This window comes from Balearica regulorum, chromosome 19 (genome assembly GCF_011004875.1).
Source record: "Balearica regulorum gibbericeps isolate bBalReg1 chromosome 19, bBalReg1.pri, whole genome shotgun sequence".
Classification (NCBI taxonomy): domain Eukaryota; kingdom Metazoa; phylum Chordata; class Aves; order Gruiformes; family Gruidae; genus Balearica; species Balearica regulorum.
This window is the reverse complement of record NC_046202.1, coordinates 976,765-995,498: the sequence shown is the minus strand read 5'-3', so window position 1 is coordinate 995,498 and position 18,734 is coordinate 976,765. Positions and strand designations below refer to the sequence as shown.

The 18,734-nt window shown below is 54.4% G+C and overlaps 1 protein-coding gene across 1 annotated transcript in view; it reads right to left on the bottom strand.

Annotated features, from left to right (window-relative positions):
* Positions 1 to 12,255, bottom strand: part of MNT (MAX network transcriptional repressor) — a 44,187-nt gene extending 31,932 nt beyond the window's left edge. The window contains exon 1 of the mRNA XM_075771117.1: positions 12,121 to 12,255. Coding sequence (XP_075627232.1) covers positions 12,121 to 12,193 — 73 coding nt within the window. The 5' untranslated portion in view covers positions 12,194 to 12,255. The remainder of the gene's footprint in view (positions 1 to 12,120) is intronic.
* Positions 12,256 to 18,734: the final 6,479 nt, after the last annotated feature.

The window sequence follows — 18,734 nt, the reverse complement described above, 5'->3', positions numbered from 1 at the left end:
AATCTTCAGCTCCCTTGAGCTAAAGAGTTTATTTCAAGGATTTTTTTAGCCAAAATCTGACACCAGTGAGCCACTGTCCTCTGTGTCTGACTCGCCCACAGGCAAAAAGGAACCCCGCTATTGACCCCTGCTCCAGCGAGAGGACTGAAGGGTCTCCAAGCCACCTCCTCCTAACACACACCCCTTCAGAACAGAAACACTTCCACTGAGCTATGAAGATCTGTCTTCTGCTCACTTTGTGCTCGCACCTTGCAAACAAAGTAAAGACACGCTTTAGAAAAGCTCCCTAGAGCTCTTGGGTTTTCCATCTGAAGTAAGTTCACCCAGTTTCCTTCACACATACGGACACAAACAGCGAAGAGTAAGCAGCGCCATGTGCTCAGGCACACTCTTTCACCTGCGGTGCGCTCACCCATGAGCTTCTGCAAGCCCAGCACGTAGAAAGCTGCGAGGCTTAGGGCACTTTCTTGGGCTCGGGGGTACAGCTGAGCCAGCAGGCGCACACCAAAATGATGTGTAATTGCCACTCCTTCCTGACACCCTCATCGAAGGGACCGAGGACTGACTGAACCGAGGGAGCAAACCAGCCCTGCAAACCCTCAGGGGTCTGAGCCACCGCCGAGGCAGGAGGGGACAAGGACCCTCACCCTGCCCACGCCACGCCGCCTGCCGCAAGGCCCGCGTCGCAGGAGCGGGGGACCTCAGCTTCCCGGCCAAGCCACCGAGGCGGTACGCTGTAAAGGAGGATGATGGCAATGCCAGCAGCAGGACAGAACAGCAAATCTTGTCACAGGAGATCACAGAGACAGGGTCAGCCTTCCTGACCGGTGGATTGGTGCTACTTTAGGGCCCTGATGATCCAGGAATATACAGTGCCAGGCACTCTTAACTTTGTTACCTAATCATCTTGCCGGCTTTAAATTTATCTCCTCCCTCTCGCCTGCCCTGGAAATGCCACCCCTCTGTAACAGCAAGTGCTGCCAGCAAAGGGAGCAGCCGTGCAGGCAGAACCGCACGTGCCCTCGGCAGCGGCCAGGGTACGTCCCTGAGCCTCCCGCCCCCGTCGTGCTGCCAGAGCACTGCATCAGCATGCCTCAAAGGAATTTTAATGCCATTTTTAATGCTCCCATTTTGTACGAGGGACACTATCAGTATGCACAATTTATGAACAGCATGTGCTTTTGCAAAACCAAGCATCTTACCTCTATGTATGCTTACAGGTCCCTCACCAGTATAGACAGAAAAATCGCTTAACTCCATGAACAGTTAGGCATTGGCAATTCTGTGGTGTAATTTTCTTAATAGTTTGAAACGTTTCTCTGAATCATTCAATGCTTCTGGGAGCTTACACCGCACACCACAAACCATTACAGACCCAGGGCTTCACTCACACCAGTTCTACAGCAGCGTCACCCACAGGAGTCAGTCCTGGTTCGCACCAGGGAACTGCTGGGGACCCCAGGAGTCTCCAGGTATTTTCCATTTCCGAGCCTGGCCTGGCCGCACTCGGGGAGGGGAGACTGCCGCACTGAGAGAAGGGCAGGCTGCAGCCTGGAGCTTGGTTTCTGTTTCTGCAGGTCCCAAGCTCCGGAGGGGAGAATCGGGAAAGGCAAGATAAGACCCGAGTCAGCAGTACTGGAGCCCAGTAACGCTCAGCCTGAGCCAGGCTAACTGAGTCATAACTCAGGCTGCTGACACAAGAGGATATGCCAGCAAACAGCTGCTGGTGCTTTCCAGTGCCGAGAAACAAGCTGGAGGACTGAGACCCCCTTGAAACGGTGACCCCTTCCTCTGAGCCGCTCTGAATTTTGTTTGAGAACAGCATAACACAAGCCCAACTCTTCCAAAACTGCAGCGTTTGGTGCCTGTCCCTTTGCACCACTGCTTCTCCATCCGTAATGTGGCAGCCCTGAGACACAGCACTTCTCCCCAAAACCCTTTGGGCTCCCGGCTGTGCCGGCACCTGCAGCAGGCCCTCGCTGTCGAGACCACAGCAAAGTGCCGGTGGCACAGCACCCGGCGGCTCTTCAGCCAGACCACTCGCTGCTGCACGTCTAGGTGCTGTGTTCAGATTTCAGCCTGCTACCAAAACGTCCCGTTTTCCTTCCTATCCACACGGACTGGGCCACACTGTCCTCTTAAAAAAAGACTGAACTGTATTTTGAAAGCATGCTATTCACAAAAGATATCGAAACACTTCAGGATTAGAAATCAGAAGCTCATGACACACTCCGGGGGAGTGAGAGCTAAGCCAGCCCTCCTGGGATTTCAGTTTCAGGGTTTGAGAGACCCCAGCTCCCACCCGATACTCCTCTGCTGAGCTATCCTCACTACACCAGCACACCACACGCTCTTCACCACCTTACCTGCGGACAACGTCACCATTCACTATTAACAACAAACATACTCGATACTCCATTTTCTCAGCCCGAGGATGACGACACATTTATGTCCTATCTGTAAAAGTAAAGGAAAATCAGCCTTCACGTAAACTGCCCCTCCTCAACGCCAACCAAGACAGACCATTAATGGTTTCAACGTGATGGGCTTAGCAGTAACTCTTAGAAATCATTGATCACAGAAATGACAAGGTGATCCTCTTGCCTGATAAAATCTAGGGAGCAGACACGCATTATTCCTACTTTAGGGAGACAGATGGCTTACAAGAAAGCCAGCACTTCCTCTCAACAAAACCATCACAGCTCCTGGAACACAGAAAGGAAGGTTGGAAAGACCCTCAAGAAATCGGGTAGTTCATCTCCCAAGCCCCAAAGAACAATCAACCAGTACTTGGTAGACGTTTCTTAAAACAACAGCTTCTCAAATCTCTATGGATAATTTACATTGTGCTTTAATTTGCTATTCCAGTGCTTCACTGAAACCGTGAATCAGCTCCAGATAGTCATTTTAGCTGCATTTTAGTTACAACTAACTCTTAGTGGACAGAAGAAAGAAAGGGCTAGGATTTAGCAGTGCAACAAAGGAAAAGAAAACAGATCAAGACTGCTAAAACAATAAAACCATGGTGGACAGCCTTATCTATGCACAGACCGCCCCAGCACTTTCAAGCCGTGAAGGTGCCGAGCACACCGTGCACCATCTCTGCTGCAGCACCGAAGCTCGGCAGGCTGGACTGATGTAAAACTCTTGTTGTCGCTTTCTGCGGAATTCAGATGAAGTGCAGAAAAGCACTGGCTGAGACAGGCAGAGCGGGCACCAACAGCGCACAACCGACTACCGACTTTGCTCCAACCTGGGCAGACAACCTGCAGAGCCGTTTCTATACAAGATGCCGTCTCAGTGATTTCCATTGGGCATCGGCATTTTTAAAAAATAGGGAGACAAAGCAACGTGTTCTGATAAGCAGTTATTTGCAAGTTGAACAGTTTCTGTGTCGCAGTTCAGAGCAAAAAGCGGCGCTGATGACGGGCAGGATCCAACCCCACCTGCTCCACCGCACAGGGAAGCTGCTGTTTCCACTCCTGGCCTGAGGAAAGCGTGGCACGCTGAAGTCTGCAGAAACACGGTGAACGATGATGCACTTTAAAAATACTGGTTGGAAAAGAATGGTAAAGATGAGCTGACAGAATAAACCATCTTATAAACAAACTATGCACTCGTAAGACAAAACAAAAAGCCCAGACACTTGATGTGCCCACAGAAGAGACTCCGAGACCCCGCTTCATCCACCGCTCACACGTGGGTCTCAGACACGAGTGGTCTGCAAACTTTCTGAAGTCAGACAACACACTGCTCGTACTTTACACGCACTAGAAACTGAGGCAAAGACAGGTTAATGACTTCATGTAACACACTGAGTCATGGCAAAACCGGATCTGTTGGTTAATTACCAGCCTGTTAGGTAAGCGTATTTACTCGACACCAGTTCACGTAATGTTCCTCGATCCCCATGATGAGAACGAGAGCCCAGTGCTGCACCTTCATCCCAGGGCTGTGCCAGGGGTTGCCTTCACAGGCTGCTCACACCGGTCAGCTCTCAAGGAAACGAATGGAAATGTGCAGATTACCCTTCAGAATCCTATCTCCGTACTTGAAAAAGAAAGAGGAGATAAGAATCCAAGGGTATCTGCCCATCAAAGCACACCACAGGTGCACAGGAGTGGGAAGCTTTCCCCATCTCCTGAACTGGCTGCACCAGGGCAGTTATCCCTGCCATCTCTGAAGTCACACGGACATTGGTCTCCGTCACGGAGCAAGGCTCTTCCCAAAGTTAACATCTAACTCACAGAGCCAGCGCGCCACTACCCCGAGAGGAAAAGCAGGTTCTCGGAGCGGGCCACATCCTCCTCCAACACAGCATCACTGTGATTCTGTCCACCTTCACGACAACCTTGAACCTATGGCATCATCTGCCAATGGTCCAGGCATGTTTAGTGCGCTCCTCATTAAAAATACTTGGTACGGTCTTTGCTCGCTCGGCTGCCTGCAAATGGACAACAGCTCAATCCACATCACACCTGAAACTACATCACGTCCTCACTAGCAAGATCCTGCCATTTGGCCATTGCAATTTTAATCAGAGAGAACAAAGCTAATCAAAACCAGGGTGACAGATTTGTTTGAATGCTTCAAGCTGTCAGCAGGAGGTTTTCCAGAGGGAGATGCCTGACAACACCCAGATCATCCACTGATCTACATGAGGTGCCAACGAGTCCTCTCAAACCTTCTCTCATGGTGATGTGACTGCACTGATGTGAGGGGTCGACTGAACCAGGGAGTATTTTGTGCTGCAGTGGGAAAACCTGGTGCCTTTTGAGCTGCACAAATACTCAGAGTCTGGTCTGCAGACTTCATGAGCAAGGCTGCACTAGTTCTAACAAGCTAAACGGGTATACAAAGGAAACGGAATCAAGAATGTGACCAAAATTTCATACAGTGGACATCAAGTTCAGATGGTCCTGTTCACACGAGGCGATTTGGGAGAGATGGGAGTGAGCGCTACAGAGTTTGATCCCCTTCCCAGCATCTCTCGCCAGCCTGAGCAGAACCAGCTCCCAGGCACCAACCCACCCTGCTGCGGTCACTCTGACCTTTGCCTCTTCTACATACAGAGATACAACACACTGTCCAGGGACACTGGGAATCCCACTACCAGCAGCAGCACTCAGGTACAGTTCCTGGTTGCAGGATCTGTGTATGCACCAGACATACCACGCGTACCAACACATGGCACGTCCATCACCTTCCGCAGGGTTATCACCAGCTTGTAGGCTCTTGTGACCTACCATCAGATATACATCGTGCTTCTGCATATAACCTTGAGCACAGAAACACAGAGGAAACAACTTTTGTTATCAGATGCTGCTATGGAAAAGATCAGAGGCCGAAAGAAGGACAGGGAGAGCCCAAGAGAATCCTTAACTAGCAAGTAGAGTGAATTGTACCACCTGCAATAAGACGGACCTGATTTCAGCACACAACATTCCTCATTCATCCCCATCCCATCCTCTGCAATGCAACACGGCACCTTCCAGTGAGATGTGATGTTCCAGAGATTTATCTGGGGCTCTCTATACTCCAGCCTCCACATCCAGCTAGACAGGAGACTGTGAACCAAACAGCTCAACTTTACATCCTGCTTTACCAAGGCACAGCTTTGAGTAAGGCACTTCACACCCCTGCACCTCAGCTCTTCCACTCGTGACCTTTCAGAACTGCTGCAAAATTCAACTAAGGATGATAAAATGCTTTGATGTCCCTTGGTGAAATAATTCATCAGCCAATGGAAGGGAAGTTTGCTTTTCTTTTTTTTTTTTTTTTTTTTTTTTGCAACGGAGGCCTGCAAACTTTGTGTGCTCTATTTTGTATTTGTATTTTCCAAGCATACCCATATGCCTGTACATGTAGAGAAGACAGGAGGGGATGAAGATGGGAAACGAAGGACAACTTATGTGCAGTTTTACTTCTTCCCTTAGACCGCAGCTGCCTTGAACCGGAGCCCCCAGACCCGCGCGCAGGGCGGGCAGCCAGCGTGCTCTCCTGCGCTATGTAGCTCAAATACATGAAAAGCAATGAGTTAAAAACAAATAAACTCGTTCACATATTGAATATGATTACACTGTGGGACTCACTGCCACAAGATTCCATTGAGGATCACAGCTCTCGTCAATTAAAAAAACCTGAAGGTTTTGACGTATACAGTTTTGTCAGGCTTTGGGAAGTTCAGTATTTTATACACAAAATTCAACTGACGGGTCCCACAGTACAGAAAAAGGCATCAGCGGGATTAAGGAAAGCAGATTCCCAAGTTCCAGCCCTGCTGCTGGCCGATGACGCAATGCTGCTTCACAAAACAATGAGATAAAAAGTTACATTACTGCCTCAGGACAGATGTATCGTGCGGGCAACTTCAGATGTGGAAAGGGTCCTCTTCTGCAGCCAGCGTGACTCCCTTACCCCCCACCCGGCCTGACTGCCGGCACCGGGGTTGCACTCATCATAAAGGGAAAAAAAGGGAAAGAAATACAGGAAAAGGTGAGTACCACAGCTAGTCTGGGACTCGAGTAACGAGATAGGTTAGGATTACGTGAGGCAATTACTCTCCAGAAGCCAGCCTGCTGTCAAGTTTATTCCGTGGTTTCGGCAGGCCTGTGCAGACTCCAGAAAGTCAACCTCGCGTTCAGGCCTAGCAGAGCTATCTCCACCTGCCACTGTGGCACCGGCGTCCTGCGGAGCTGCAGCGAAGCTCTCGTGTACCTGGGAGACTTTGAGAAAAGATAAACCACTGCACTATTTGTTGGAAGGTGTTTTATCTTCTCCTGAAAGAAATCCAGGCGGATGTGCTGCCCGCAGCACGGTGATGGAGGACGTGGGGACCCGCACCCAGAGATGCTCAGGACCTGCGTGCATCCTCAGCCGCCCAGACAAAGCCGCTGGGGCCTAAAAGCCCTGTGGGGAATCTGGAGATGTCTCTCGACATTGTACTGATGAGACCCATTGAGAGACACAGAGAAGGACCAGACTGAGCACAACACCAAGCTGTTGCCGAAACACAGACTCTGGGCATGAGCTGGTCCTCTTCCTCACCCATCAGCACTCGGTGGGTGGCACCGCAGCCAAAGGAAATCTTTCTGGTCACCATACATCTTGCTATCAATCTCATGCAATTAAGACATGTGCCAAAATGGCAGTTAGATGAGATGGGAAGGGACCAGAACTCTGCTTACTGTTCGGTCACCACCCTCGCTGGCAATGTTCAAAAATATGAGAGGCCGTAAACATCATTGAGCAGCACCAAGCAAAGCAGAGCACGCAAGCTGACGGGTTGTAGACAAGCATGGATGGGAAAAACCCTAAGAAAACAATTATTAGTTACTTGCAATTAAAAATAAATTTGTTTTCTTAGATCATGAAACATTCTTGGATTAACCTGAATGCAAAGAAATCAGCCACCATCTAATTCAAGTCAAATGTCTCTGGAGTTTGCAAATAACAGAAAAAGGACCTCAGTTTGTGGTTTGTGCATGTGTAAACATGCATTTACGTGCATGCAAGCCGCTTGTTTACAGAAAAAGGGTTAGGAGCAGCAATGTTATGAAGCATGAAAGCGCAGATGCGGACAAGAGCACTTCAAAATCCTGACTCCCAAAACAATCAGAAAGGCTGAAGAATGTGGCCAACATGGTGCACGTCCAGGGTGTGTCTGTCACTGTTTGCATTCCCACAGCGTTAATGTCCTAAGAAGAAATGCCTAACATCGACTAGCCCCCTCGCCTCCCCCAGGCTGTTGGTTTTTCCTCACAAATTAACGAGATCCAAATAACGTTATTACTAGTATCATCATTTACATAACATTTGTCATCATGTAGGAGAACGGGTCTGCTGAGCATGTAAACAGGAGTACGGGTGACGAGCCAAACCGCTGAAGTTTCATTTTCGTTACATCTCTCTGCGTATCTACATAAACCCGTCACACGCATTGTAAGAAACTATTTCCGAGCCGTACAAGCCCAGCACAAAGCATGCAGCAAAACCACGCTACTCACAGGATCCCACCGGGACGTGCAGTGAGCACACCAGCAAAAGAGCCCCCAAAAACCACTACTGCAAGTCAGTAAATAGCAGAAATGTTTGTGTCATGGAAGAGTCATCAAGAGTGAGGAGTCTATAGAGGTAAAAATCATTAGATGCATCTGGGCAGTTGCTTAATTAATAAGCATGCAATTCCCTCTTAATCTGTTACTTGCATTTCATTTGCTCCCAGTTTACCTGGGAGGTAAGAACCAACCACTCGTGCTGCACCTTTCAAATTCCAGCCAGTGTTTTAGCAAAGCCTGAGCTCAGCTTTAATAACAAATGGCACAACTCAAGGATGCCCACAGCACTGAAGTCCTTCTGGCCCCCGAGGTCTCAATCACGACCGTACGATACTCTGTCAAGCTGTTACTCTTATGGATGCATCTCCGGCTGATGTATTTAGACTCTGCTTTTTTCGGCAATTTGAAATTATGTTCTCTGAAATATTAATACACGTAATATGTAATATTCAACAGACTTTTGGGTAAACATCTTGCAAACACAGTTTGAACCATATTGTAGGCAGCGCCTGGTTGCCCAGGGACCCAAGGAGCGATGTGGCTGTGTGCAGACTCCGCGTTAACACCCTGCGGTGGGTCAGAGCGGCCGGCGGCACGGCTTCGCCCCAGCCACACAGGCAAACCCGAACAGGGTCGCCGACAACTCCCCAAAGCAATGAACGGCCCTCAGAGGGCTGGAGGCACACGACATGACTTGCTCTGGTTATAAATTAAGAAAAACAAAGCCCACGAGGTTTAATTTCCACTGGTGGAAGAGGCTGAGGGAGCAGGAAAAGCCACGCGCGTACCCACCGGCGAACAAAACAGCCCGGAGCAAAGGCATCGGCTAGGGCCAGGGAAACGGGACGTCTGGCGGCACTTGGGTTGGGTTGGAAAGCTCCTGGACCCCACGTGTGTGCTGACAGGAACACAGCAGGACCTGACTCCAAAGTCAAGCTCTGCTTTCTCTGCGGACCTGTGAAACGCAGCATTCGCCCAGGGACACCAGCACCCTGCCTGCGCCGATGGCCTTCTCCCGACGCTTCAGGGGACTCGGGTGCCACACGCAGCACCCTGCGCGCTACGTGGAAAGAGAGGGTAGATGTTGGGGCAGGTGCTGGGCAGGTGTCGATCTGACAGCTTTTCAAACCCCACTCTGCTCCCTGGAGGACGTGATTTCATTTCAGGTCAGCCCACGGAGCTCTCCCAGAACCCTGCAGTACTCCCCCAAGCTTGACGTTACTCAAGCTGCACCCCAGCAACCATCAACCACAAAAAGAAGTACAAAGCAGTGACCAAAGCTGCTGGCCTGACCTCCCAACGAGTCCAAGGAGAAGGTGAAGATCCAGCCGCTGCCTGCTTTCAGGGAACCCTTCTGCCTCTCCTCTCTTCAGAAAGCTCTCTGTCTCAGCCACGAACTGCACACGGAGACTGTCCTCCACCGCCGCTGCCCAGCTGGGAAGCAGCCACAGCTCTCTCCAGGCAGGCAGAACGCACGATGATGCCTCCATACCGCGTTTTCACGTGTGAGTACTGCAGCGCTCCGTGTCTCTGGGAGTCCCTGCGACGGGGGACCAGCCGTACCTTCGCCCTCTTCCCTCCTAAAGCCATTCTGCTCTCCCTCCTCCTAAACCTTTCTGGGTTTTCCTTCTGTTGGTTTTCTTCCTCATAAAGACAGGATGATGAACATCTGGCTGAACAGAAGACTTTTTCCTCCTTTATTCCCAGGTTTGAAAAAGTAACAGCTGAAGTATTTACCATATTTTATCATCTGGCTGGTAGGAGGCCAGGAGACCAGCTCACCGCTGCAGCAGCAGGGACTCCCGAGCAGGTCCCCGTCCTGCTCTCCTGCCTGAGGCCGAGCACTCTGCAGCACTGCTGTCAGCTTTAGACCCAGCAGCCTTAAATCAGCTTTGCTTTAGATTTTTAATGCTGTTCCAAACTGGATTGATTTTAAGGCCAGACCGGACCCCGAGCGTTGCGCAGTGTAACTGTGGGTGTAATGCAGACCGTAAAACTTCTCTGAACACACGTTTGAAGGGGGAGGAGAAGAAGAAGACAACGAGGGAAGGAAGCCAATCCACAACGCTTTATCATTGCCCGAACAGTCCTTCCCAGCTATTTCTCTGCTTGTGCTCTCCCCTGACATCTTCCTGTTACCCAAAGTTCAAGCAACGGGCTCCTCCCTCTCGTGCCACACATCTTCCTGGTGCTCGCACTTCCCTGAAGTAGCCACGTTTGCACTGACGCTGCTGCTCCACCAGCCAGTTCAGCCCTGACGTGCCTGTTGCAGCAGGAACGGTACCCGCGTGTATCACAGCAGAACACAACCGAGGAGCGCTGCGCTGGGTGCCGTGCAACTCACCCGGGCAGGTCCTACCTGGAGCGGGCGGTGGTATAAAACGGCATCTCCGCACGTCCTTGCGTGCTGCTCCTTGTAACTAGAAAGCCCGCCCGATTTCTTGGGTTTTGGTGCATTGCCTTGCCCGCGCCCCGCTCAGAAATAATTTCTGCCTTCAGAGGTGACCCAACACGACACAGCCAGGTCACTTCTGCCCCTCCCGCCTTGCAGTGACACCGCTCCCTATCGATCCCAGATCCGCACTTGTTGCATCCGTTTGCGAAACGTTCTCCTAACGTGGGGTAGCCGGATAGTAATTAAAATCTTTTCCAGCAGCAGAAGATACAATAAATAACCTCGCTTCATACCAGTTCTCCAACGTTTAATCTCCGCTATACGCGGGCACATTCACCATCTGTGAGGCACAGAGCCGCGAATATTAACAGCCATCGAGCACGCCTGACGAGAGCGGCGATGAGATTGTCACAGGCTAATCAGGACAGGCGGACAGAGCAGTGCCACCGGCCCGCCGGGGCCGCAGGACAGCTCGGGAGAGAGGAGCGCTGGAGCCCAGAGACCCACGGGTCTGTTTCGTGTGCGGGAAGCCTCCTGCCCCTGCACGTCTCCGAGCTGTCTTGCTTCATAACATCTACTATCTCCTGCATGACTCATCACTGAAACAATGGGCGGGCAGCTCCCGCCGGCAGTGACACACAAAGAGCCGTTCCCTCCCGCTCCTGCCGCAGGTACACACGCGTGTCACTGAGCTAATGCTGCATCACGGCTCCGCCGCCGCTTGCAGCACGCAGCCGGAAGGAACCAAACGATCGGGCAGCGGCGTGTGCGGGGACGGCCCTTCCCGAGCCGTTAGCAGGCGGGCTGCCGAGCGGCCCCAGCCCCCGGAGGCACGACCGCGCCGCCGCCGCCCTCGGAGAGCCCGGGGCCGGGCCGGAGGGCGCCAACAGCAGCGAAGCGCAGAGGGGCCGGCCGGGGCGAGGGGCAGGGCCGGCGGCGGGGCAGCCGCTACGGCCCGGCGGAACGGGGCACCCGCCGCGGGGCTTCCCCGGCCCGGCCCGGCCCCGCTGCCCCCGGCCCGGGCGGGCACCCCGCAGCCCCGCGCGGGCAGACCCGGGGGCGCGGGGCCGGTGCTGCCCGGGGGGGGGGGGGGGGGGGGCGGGGCCGGGGCTCCCCGCCGGGGCGGGCGCCGCTCCCCGCGCGCGGGCGGGGCGGGGCCGCGCGCACGTGGTGGCGGGCGGCGCCTGGCCCGTCACGCGGCGCGGCTCCGCCCCCGCCCCGCCCGCGGCGCGGGGACACGCAGCGCGCGGCGGAGGCGCGCCCGCGGGAGGGGCGGGGGCGGCCGGCGCGCCCCCCCCCCCCCCCCCCCACCGGCGGGGACCGGGGCTCGGGGCGCTCGGGGCCGCCGCGTCCGCAGGGAGCCCCCGCCGGGGCGGCGCCGCGCTCCCCCTCCTCCTTCCCTCCTCCCCCCCCCCCCCCCCCCCGCCCCGCGCCCTGTCACTTCCCCGCCCGGCAGCAGCCGCCCGCCTCGGGCTTCCCCCCGCCGCCGCCCCCGGCCGGGCCCCGGCGGCAGCGCCTCGCGCCCGCCCGCGCCCCCGTTCCTTGCCCCCCCCCGCCCCCTCCGCCCCGAGGTGCCGGCGCGGCCGCCCCCGCCCCCGTCCCCACGCCGCCTCGGCCGGCCGCGGGCTGTCAGGCGGCGGCCCCGGCTCGGCGCGGCCGGCCCCTTACCACGTGCGGTCTGCTGCTGCTGCGCCTGCCACTCCAGGAACCGCGCCGCCTCCAGCAGCGTCTCGATGCTCATGGCGCGGGCCCCGGCCGCCGCCGCCGCCGCCTCCCCGGTCGCGCGGGCCCGGCCGCAGGCGCCGCGCCGCCCCGCGGCTCGCCCCGACGGCAGCAGCGCTGGCGACAAGATGGCGGGCGGCAACAGAAACACAACAGGCGGGCGCTGGCGCGGCCCCGCTACTACGCGGCGGGCGGCGGCAAGACGCGGCGCGGAGCGCGGGGCGCCGCCCGGACGGGACGGGGCGGGACGGGACGAGACGGCCGGCCCGGCCCGCCGCGACGCGGGGACGGCCCCGCGACCCCGCCGGCCGCGGCGGAGCGGCCGCGGCCGCCGGCGTCGCCCCGGGGCGGGTGCTGGACGCGGGAGGGCGGCGGGCGCGGCGGGGGCCGGGCCGAGCCGGCGGCGCAGCGCTCCGGCCGCCGGGTTTTCCGGGCGACCCTCCCCCCGCAGTGCGCTCGCGGTCCATTACAATATGTCACCGCGGCGCGGGCCAATGGGCGCGGAGGACAACAAGGCATGGAGCACCTCCACATGGGCGCCCCGCGCCGCCGCCGCGCGCCTTAAAGGGGCCGCGCTGCGCCGCGCCCCAACCGCCCGCCAGCGCCCCGCGGGTGGCAGAGCGGCCGGACCCGCGGCGCTCCCGGCCCCGGTGGCGGCCCCTGCCCCCAGGCTCCCGCCGGCCGCTCCCGGCTAGCGGGGCAGGCGCCCCGGGAGCGGCGGTTCACCGAAATGCGCTTTTCTAAGTAAGTTCCCGCAGGGCGCTGCGGAGCGGAGCGGGGCGGGGCGGGGGGGGGGGCCGTTAGCCCGGCCCGGCCGGGAGCGGAGGGCGGGGGGGTGCTCCGGGCGCCGGCACGGAACGCGCGTGCACGCCCAGGGGCGGGTGGCGCGTCCCCGCCCCGGCATCTCCCCAACCGCCCGACGGCCGGCAGAGAGAAACACCCGCGCTGCGGCCGGCCCGGCCCCCAGGCACGGCAGCTGCCCCCGCGGGACCGGCCCCGGTGCTCTCGGCCGGGCGTTCCGTGGGGCAGGGGCGGCCTCCTGCGAGCGGCCGCAGGCGGTGTCTGCTCCGGGGAACGTCCCCCCAGCGCTGCCGAGCGGGAGCGGGAGCGAAGCCGGCCTGTGGAGGGGCCTTTTTCAGTGGCTTCCCGAACTAAATTAGACTTTAATTACCCACCCTGAAATTTTCCGTCGTAAGTATCTGCCTCTGGTTGACTTAGGGCTGGGAAAAGATACTGAAGTGAGAGAAAAAGAAATGGGTTAGCAAAAGTAACTAACGCTTCTCACAGAAAGAAAGAGATTGAAAAAACTGGATTTCCACATAAGAATTTTCATTCAATTTAAAAAAGGAATTTGCAGACCAAAATCTACGCTGAGGAGCGGCCACTGAAGGGGGCAAACCCCCAAACCCTTGTGAGCCGGGCCGTGCTGGTCTGCGGAGCTGGGGCTGCCTTCGGAGGGTGCACCCCTTCGTGCCGCCCCCGCCAGCCCGTCAGGACGTTGTCTCGCCCCCCTCGCTCGGCGCGGGGCTGACGGCCTCCCCTATTGCACGCCCGTCGGGTGGGGGTAGTCATCTCCTCCTGGGCTTTGCCGTGAGCTCGCCTCGTGTGCCCTGAGTACCTCACAGCAGCAGCGAGTGTATCGTCATCGCCCACGAGTGACATTTCCTAAGTCCTTGCCTTTGTAACCTGGACATGTTTAGATACGTCTTGCACGTGTGGCATATGTTTGTGTATGATGCGCCCAAAAATCAGGTTTGTCTGATCGTGGCAGCGGAGCCGAGGATCGGACGGCGCCTTGAAACCAGAGCTGGGGAGGGAGCGCCGGCAGAGCTTTGGGCAGGACAGCCTGCAGCTCCGCGGTGTTGCTGTGCGTGCTACAGCGCTATCGGACCCCAGACGTTGGACTGGTCGAGGTGACACTTCAAAAAGCGGGGCATCCGGACGGCGAGGAGACAACAACTAAAAGGTGGCTCTGTCTGCCTGAGGGGAAGAAGGGTCGAAGTCCACAGCGGGGACAAACCTGTGTTGCAGTCCGAGTTGATGGCGTGGGCTGCAGCGTTGTAGGCCAGGTCCATGGGCGTAAGCGCGCTAAACCGCAGATTCTCTCTCCGGCCACCTCTCTTGTCTTTCATGCTGTGCGTAATCCTGCAGACCACACAGGCTTACAGAGTGTTCTTCTAGACGTCCTCAGTTTTAAGAAGGAATTGCTGTTCTGCGATCAAACTTGCTTTACACCTCTTAACCGCAGAGCTTGTGCCCTCGCAGAGAGCCGCGGCTTTACCGCACAGCTCAGGGACCGGGCTCTGCGCTCCCGCAACTGCCGCGAGCTCTGCGGGGTTAGCGGGCGAGAGAAAAATCCGAGACAACAAAAACGAGCCGTTAGAGGAACTTTCTGACAGCACAACAGTGGTCTGAAGGAGCATACCTGTTCGAACGCAGCCTTTAAAAGAAACGTTTTCAGATACGTTTGAATAGTTCAGTCCCGTGCTGGGTTAACTGCTTTAGTAGGAGGCCAAACTTTCCTTCTGCCTGTCTGGTAACATCTTTTGCAACGCTTTAATCTCCGAGGAGAGTTGTTTGTTCTGAAACCCTGAGCTCTGTGGGCTCTCGACTGCTAAGCTAGCTCCTGACTTTGGCAGCCGAAAATATAAATCGGTGCCATTAAACATTCATGTTGGAGCGATGTTTCCTGATTAAATTCATTTATTGCGAGTTTTTGGACCCAGCCGATGCAGCAGCTTGGGAACACATCCAAAATCCATCAACTGTGTATTCATCTACCTCTGGAGGATTATACTAAGAAAGGTTTTCGCTGAATCATTTGACCCTGTTACTAGGGACAGCAATAAAGCAGAACACTTACATTATTTGGATTGACTTTCTGAACACTTAAGGAGAGTTTTTGAAACTTTGCGTATGTGCTAAAAGTACAAAGAGGTCCAATTTCTACCCCGTTACGCCCCACGCTCGTGCAGAGCAGAGGCTGTGCTCTTACACAACCCAGCCAAAGACGAACGGGCGCTGGGGGCTGAGCGCGGCTCGGTCCAAAGTCTGAGCCGTCCTTCCCCGCCGGCCGCCCGGGCCCCGGCCGCTGCTCTGGGTTCCGCTGCTGCTCCGTCTCGGGGCAGGAATCCCGGGGGGTGGCACGGCGTCCCCGGCAGCGATGGCCCCGGAGCGCTGCGGCTTGGCTTGCAGCCCTGCGGCCCCGCTGGAGCTCCCCACCTCTGCGGCGGGGACAGGAGGGGCCACCGTTTCCATCTGTGCTCCTGAACCTCTCAGTCGAATCCTCTGACTAATGCTTTTCTCATCTTCTCCGCAGATTAGGTGGAACGTAGGAGAATTTAAAGCTTTTGTTTCCTGTACGAGCATATGTGCGTTCAGAGGCGTGTCTCCACCTGGTTTGAGGGAATGCCGAGGGCCTTTTATCTTCTTATTTGTTTATAATTTCCCGCTTCGTCAGTCCTTTAGGTAATGTTGGATGATATTCAGAAGGTACAGATACTCATCTGTGCTATATTCTGGCTGCAGTAAGTTTAAAATCAACGGAGTTGAGCATAAATGAAATTGCTCCCATACGCTATGAGTGGTGAGTTTGGATAAAATCTTAAAAGTGAAGCCGGGCTGTGAAAAAAATGTTTAAGCATTTTGAATAGCGCAACACATGCAAAGTCTTACTGTACTCAGTAAAATGCATTTCTTTATTTTCAGGGTTATTGATGGCATTATATAAAGTTTGAATGGGTTTAGATTTATTTAGCTATAATTACGATCGTGATATTCATGTATTGATAGTGCAGGGAAAACAAGCGATGGTTACAGGTGCCGTTATCTTTCCTTATATCCGCCCTTCCCCCCAAAAAAGGACAGGATTTCAAAGGAGATGAAAAGTTGCCATGAAACGTTTGCTATCTTACAATGCCACCTATACACAAAATGCCACAAGGATCACCTAAAATCCTAAACATCATGTTCTATACCAGGGATATGACGGATGTTTAAAAAAACCAAACAACTCCAGCTGTGCAAATTTGGAAGAGTAACTGCACTACTGCTGAAGACTCGACAATCTCCTCCTTCCTGTTATTCTGCTTATTTCCTTTCCGCCGATGCAGCAAACAGCTTCTCCTTACACAAAACCATCCTCAGAATTTTTGCATCACGTGGCCGTCAGTAAGTTCAGCTTTCTGGCAATATTCATCCCCAAGCCCTTCCCCCCGGTCAGAAATTACTGACGTTCATTTCCTGGCGGGAGGTACCTGGAGCAGGAGGTGGTTTGAGGCTGGCGAGGAGCAGCTGTTGGGTGTTTACACTGTTGGCACAAGGATGTTCTTCAAAACTTGTGCTACGGCACCGGAGAATCCCCGTCGCTCACACGCTGCAGCTGGGGAGCAGCCTGGTCTCCCCGTCTCGGTCCGACGCTCTCGCCGCTGGCCCTACGTGCTCGTCTGCCGGTTGTGGACAGTCCCACCGCGTAGCCATGTCCGATGTGCGTGCATCAGTTACCTGCTTTCCTCTTTTTCTTTCTCATCGGGAAGGAGCTTTTATGGAATATCGCTTCCTAGTTGTGCCTGTTGGTAGAACGAATAATCCCTGAATGGGAACTTTTACTGGCAAGATAAACAGCTACATCCCAGTCAAAATTATTTGCATTTAATTGGAAATATAGTTGGTTTCTCTTAGAAACCCAGCTAAATTGCTTTCTAAAGTTAAGTAATTTTCACTATTCATACTATTTGTAAACGTTCAAATAAAAATTGGCTGAGCGACTCAGGTAATTGATTTTGTGCCACGCTGTCCCACACGCTTGCGTCAGGTTGGATCGTTGGGGCAGTACTGGACAAGTGACGCGACTTCTCCTAACTGGCATGACCGCGGCTCGCCAGGGCATCGCCCCCAGCACGTGGGACCAAGCTCTGCGTTCTGCGTCCCGATCCTGAGCCCTCGCCATCCGCCTGCCCAGCTCGGGCACCACGCCCCGGCTCCCAGCACACGTGAATTCGCTTTGTGCCGCTCTTCCCCGACGCCAAATAAACAACTTTTCACTCTGGGCCTCGGAATAATCCTCCTGGAGTCGGTGGGAATACTCGGCTGCCTAAAGTTTTATCGTCTGCTTACTTTGTTGCTCAGGGCCCAAATTATGACTGAACGTAAATGATTAGATGAGTGTTTATCCTCCTTTTTCAGGCTTCACACTGAATAAGAAATTACACCAACTGTACTCACATGAAAGCGGGAGTTTATCTCAATATTTTCATTTTGAAATTCAAGTTTTGAATGCAGAAAAACCCACAAGGGTGAAAATAATTAGTGTTCTTTCCTGACTGAACCATTCTGACTTTCTCTGTAATCCTTTTATTTATGGTTTTAATGATGAATAAATTCTTACTGTAAATATTTAATTATGAAGAGTGGTTAAGCAGGACTTATGCGATGAATGGGTCTTGCACAGATCTGCCGATACGCTGAAAACTTCCCCGTTCCTCCCCGCAGCAGCGCACGACATCCACCCTGGGGCAGCGCCGGGAAGTGCCGACACGGGATTTGCAAGGTCTCGGACACTCTCCAGATTTCTCCTGGTTTTACCCAGTAATCTCCATACTGGTCCAATAACTTTGGCATGCCATGAGCACAGCTTGTGTTATGCTAAAGTGTATCATCTTCCGAAAAATACCTGGTTGTCATCTGGAAACACCACGAGCAGAAGTCGGCGCTCCCGCTGCTCCCGGTGGCTATTTGCACCCCCAGGAAGAAGCCGTGCTTAGTTTTTCCTTTGAAGAGCCCGAATTCAGCTTCCAGCCGCTCGGCCTCCCTACGGCTTTCTCTGCTATCTTACGCTATCTGCCTACAAATACCTTGTGTTTCCTCCAAGAAAACTACTTGTGTTTTGTCACGCAATTGCCTTTTGATCTTCTGGGTAAGCCAAACAGACGGAGTTGTTCCAAGTTTCTGACTGTGAGGTATATTAACATTAACCCCCCAGGAGCATTACAGGTAGTTTTTCTTTACTCTCTGTTTTTCACCCGCTCTTGCGGACCCCAGAGCTCTGTACCGTATATCAGCATCAATCACAGCAATGCAGTACACATTGGTAATTATTGCCAAGTCACCTTTAGGTACTTCGGCAGCCACGTGTAGGGACTGCAGCAGCGCGACGGTGCCGTCACCATTGCTACGTGTTTCCTTCCGGCTACGTTCTCCCTAACACCGTTCGTAGTATTCCTACAATACACGCCGTGCGTTGCTACAGAAGTGCACGAGAGAGAGTGGTTCGGCTAAACGGAACCACGACGTCGTTCTGGCACTCAGAAACACTCGCTGGGCTCCCAGCGGCCACGCTCGGTGCTGGCGTTTTGGGGCACGCTGCTAAATCCTGTCGTCTTCGCTTGTGCAACGTGAGCATTTGTTCAGGTCTGGATTTGCACTTTCGATGTCTGTGCTAGAGCACAAGCAGGCAAGATCAGCTTTGCAGATTTCTAAGTAGGTAAACCCCCGACTTTCTGTTGTTTATGGCAGAACAGGGAAATGCCGTGTCGCAGTAACACGCTGCCATCGGCTGCAGA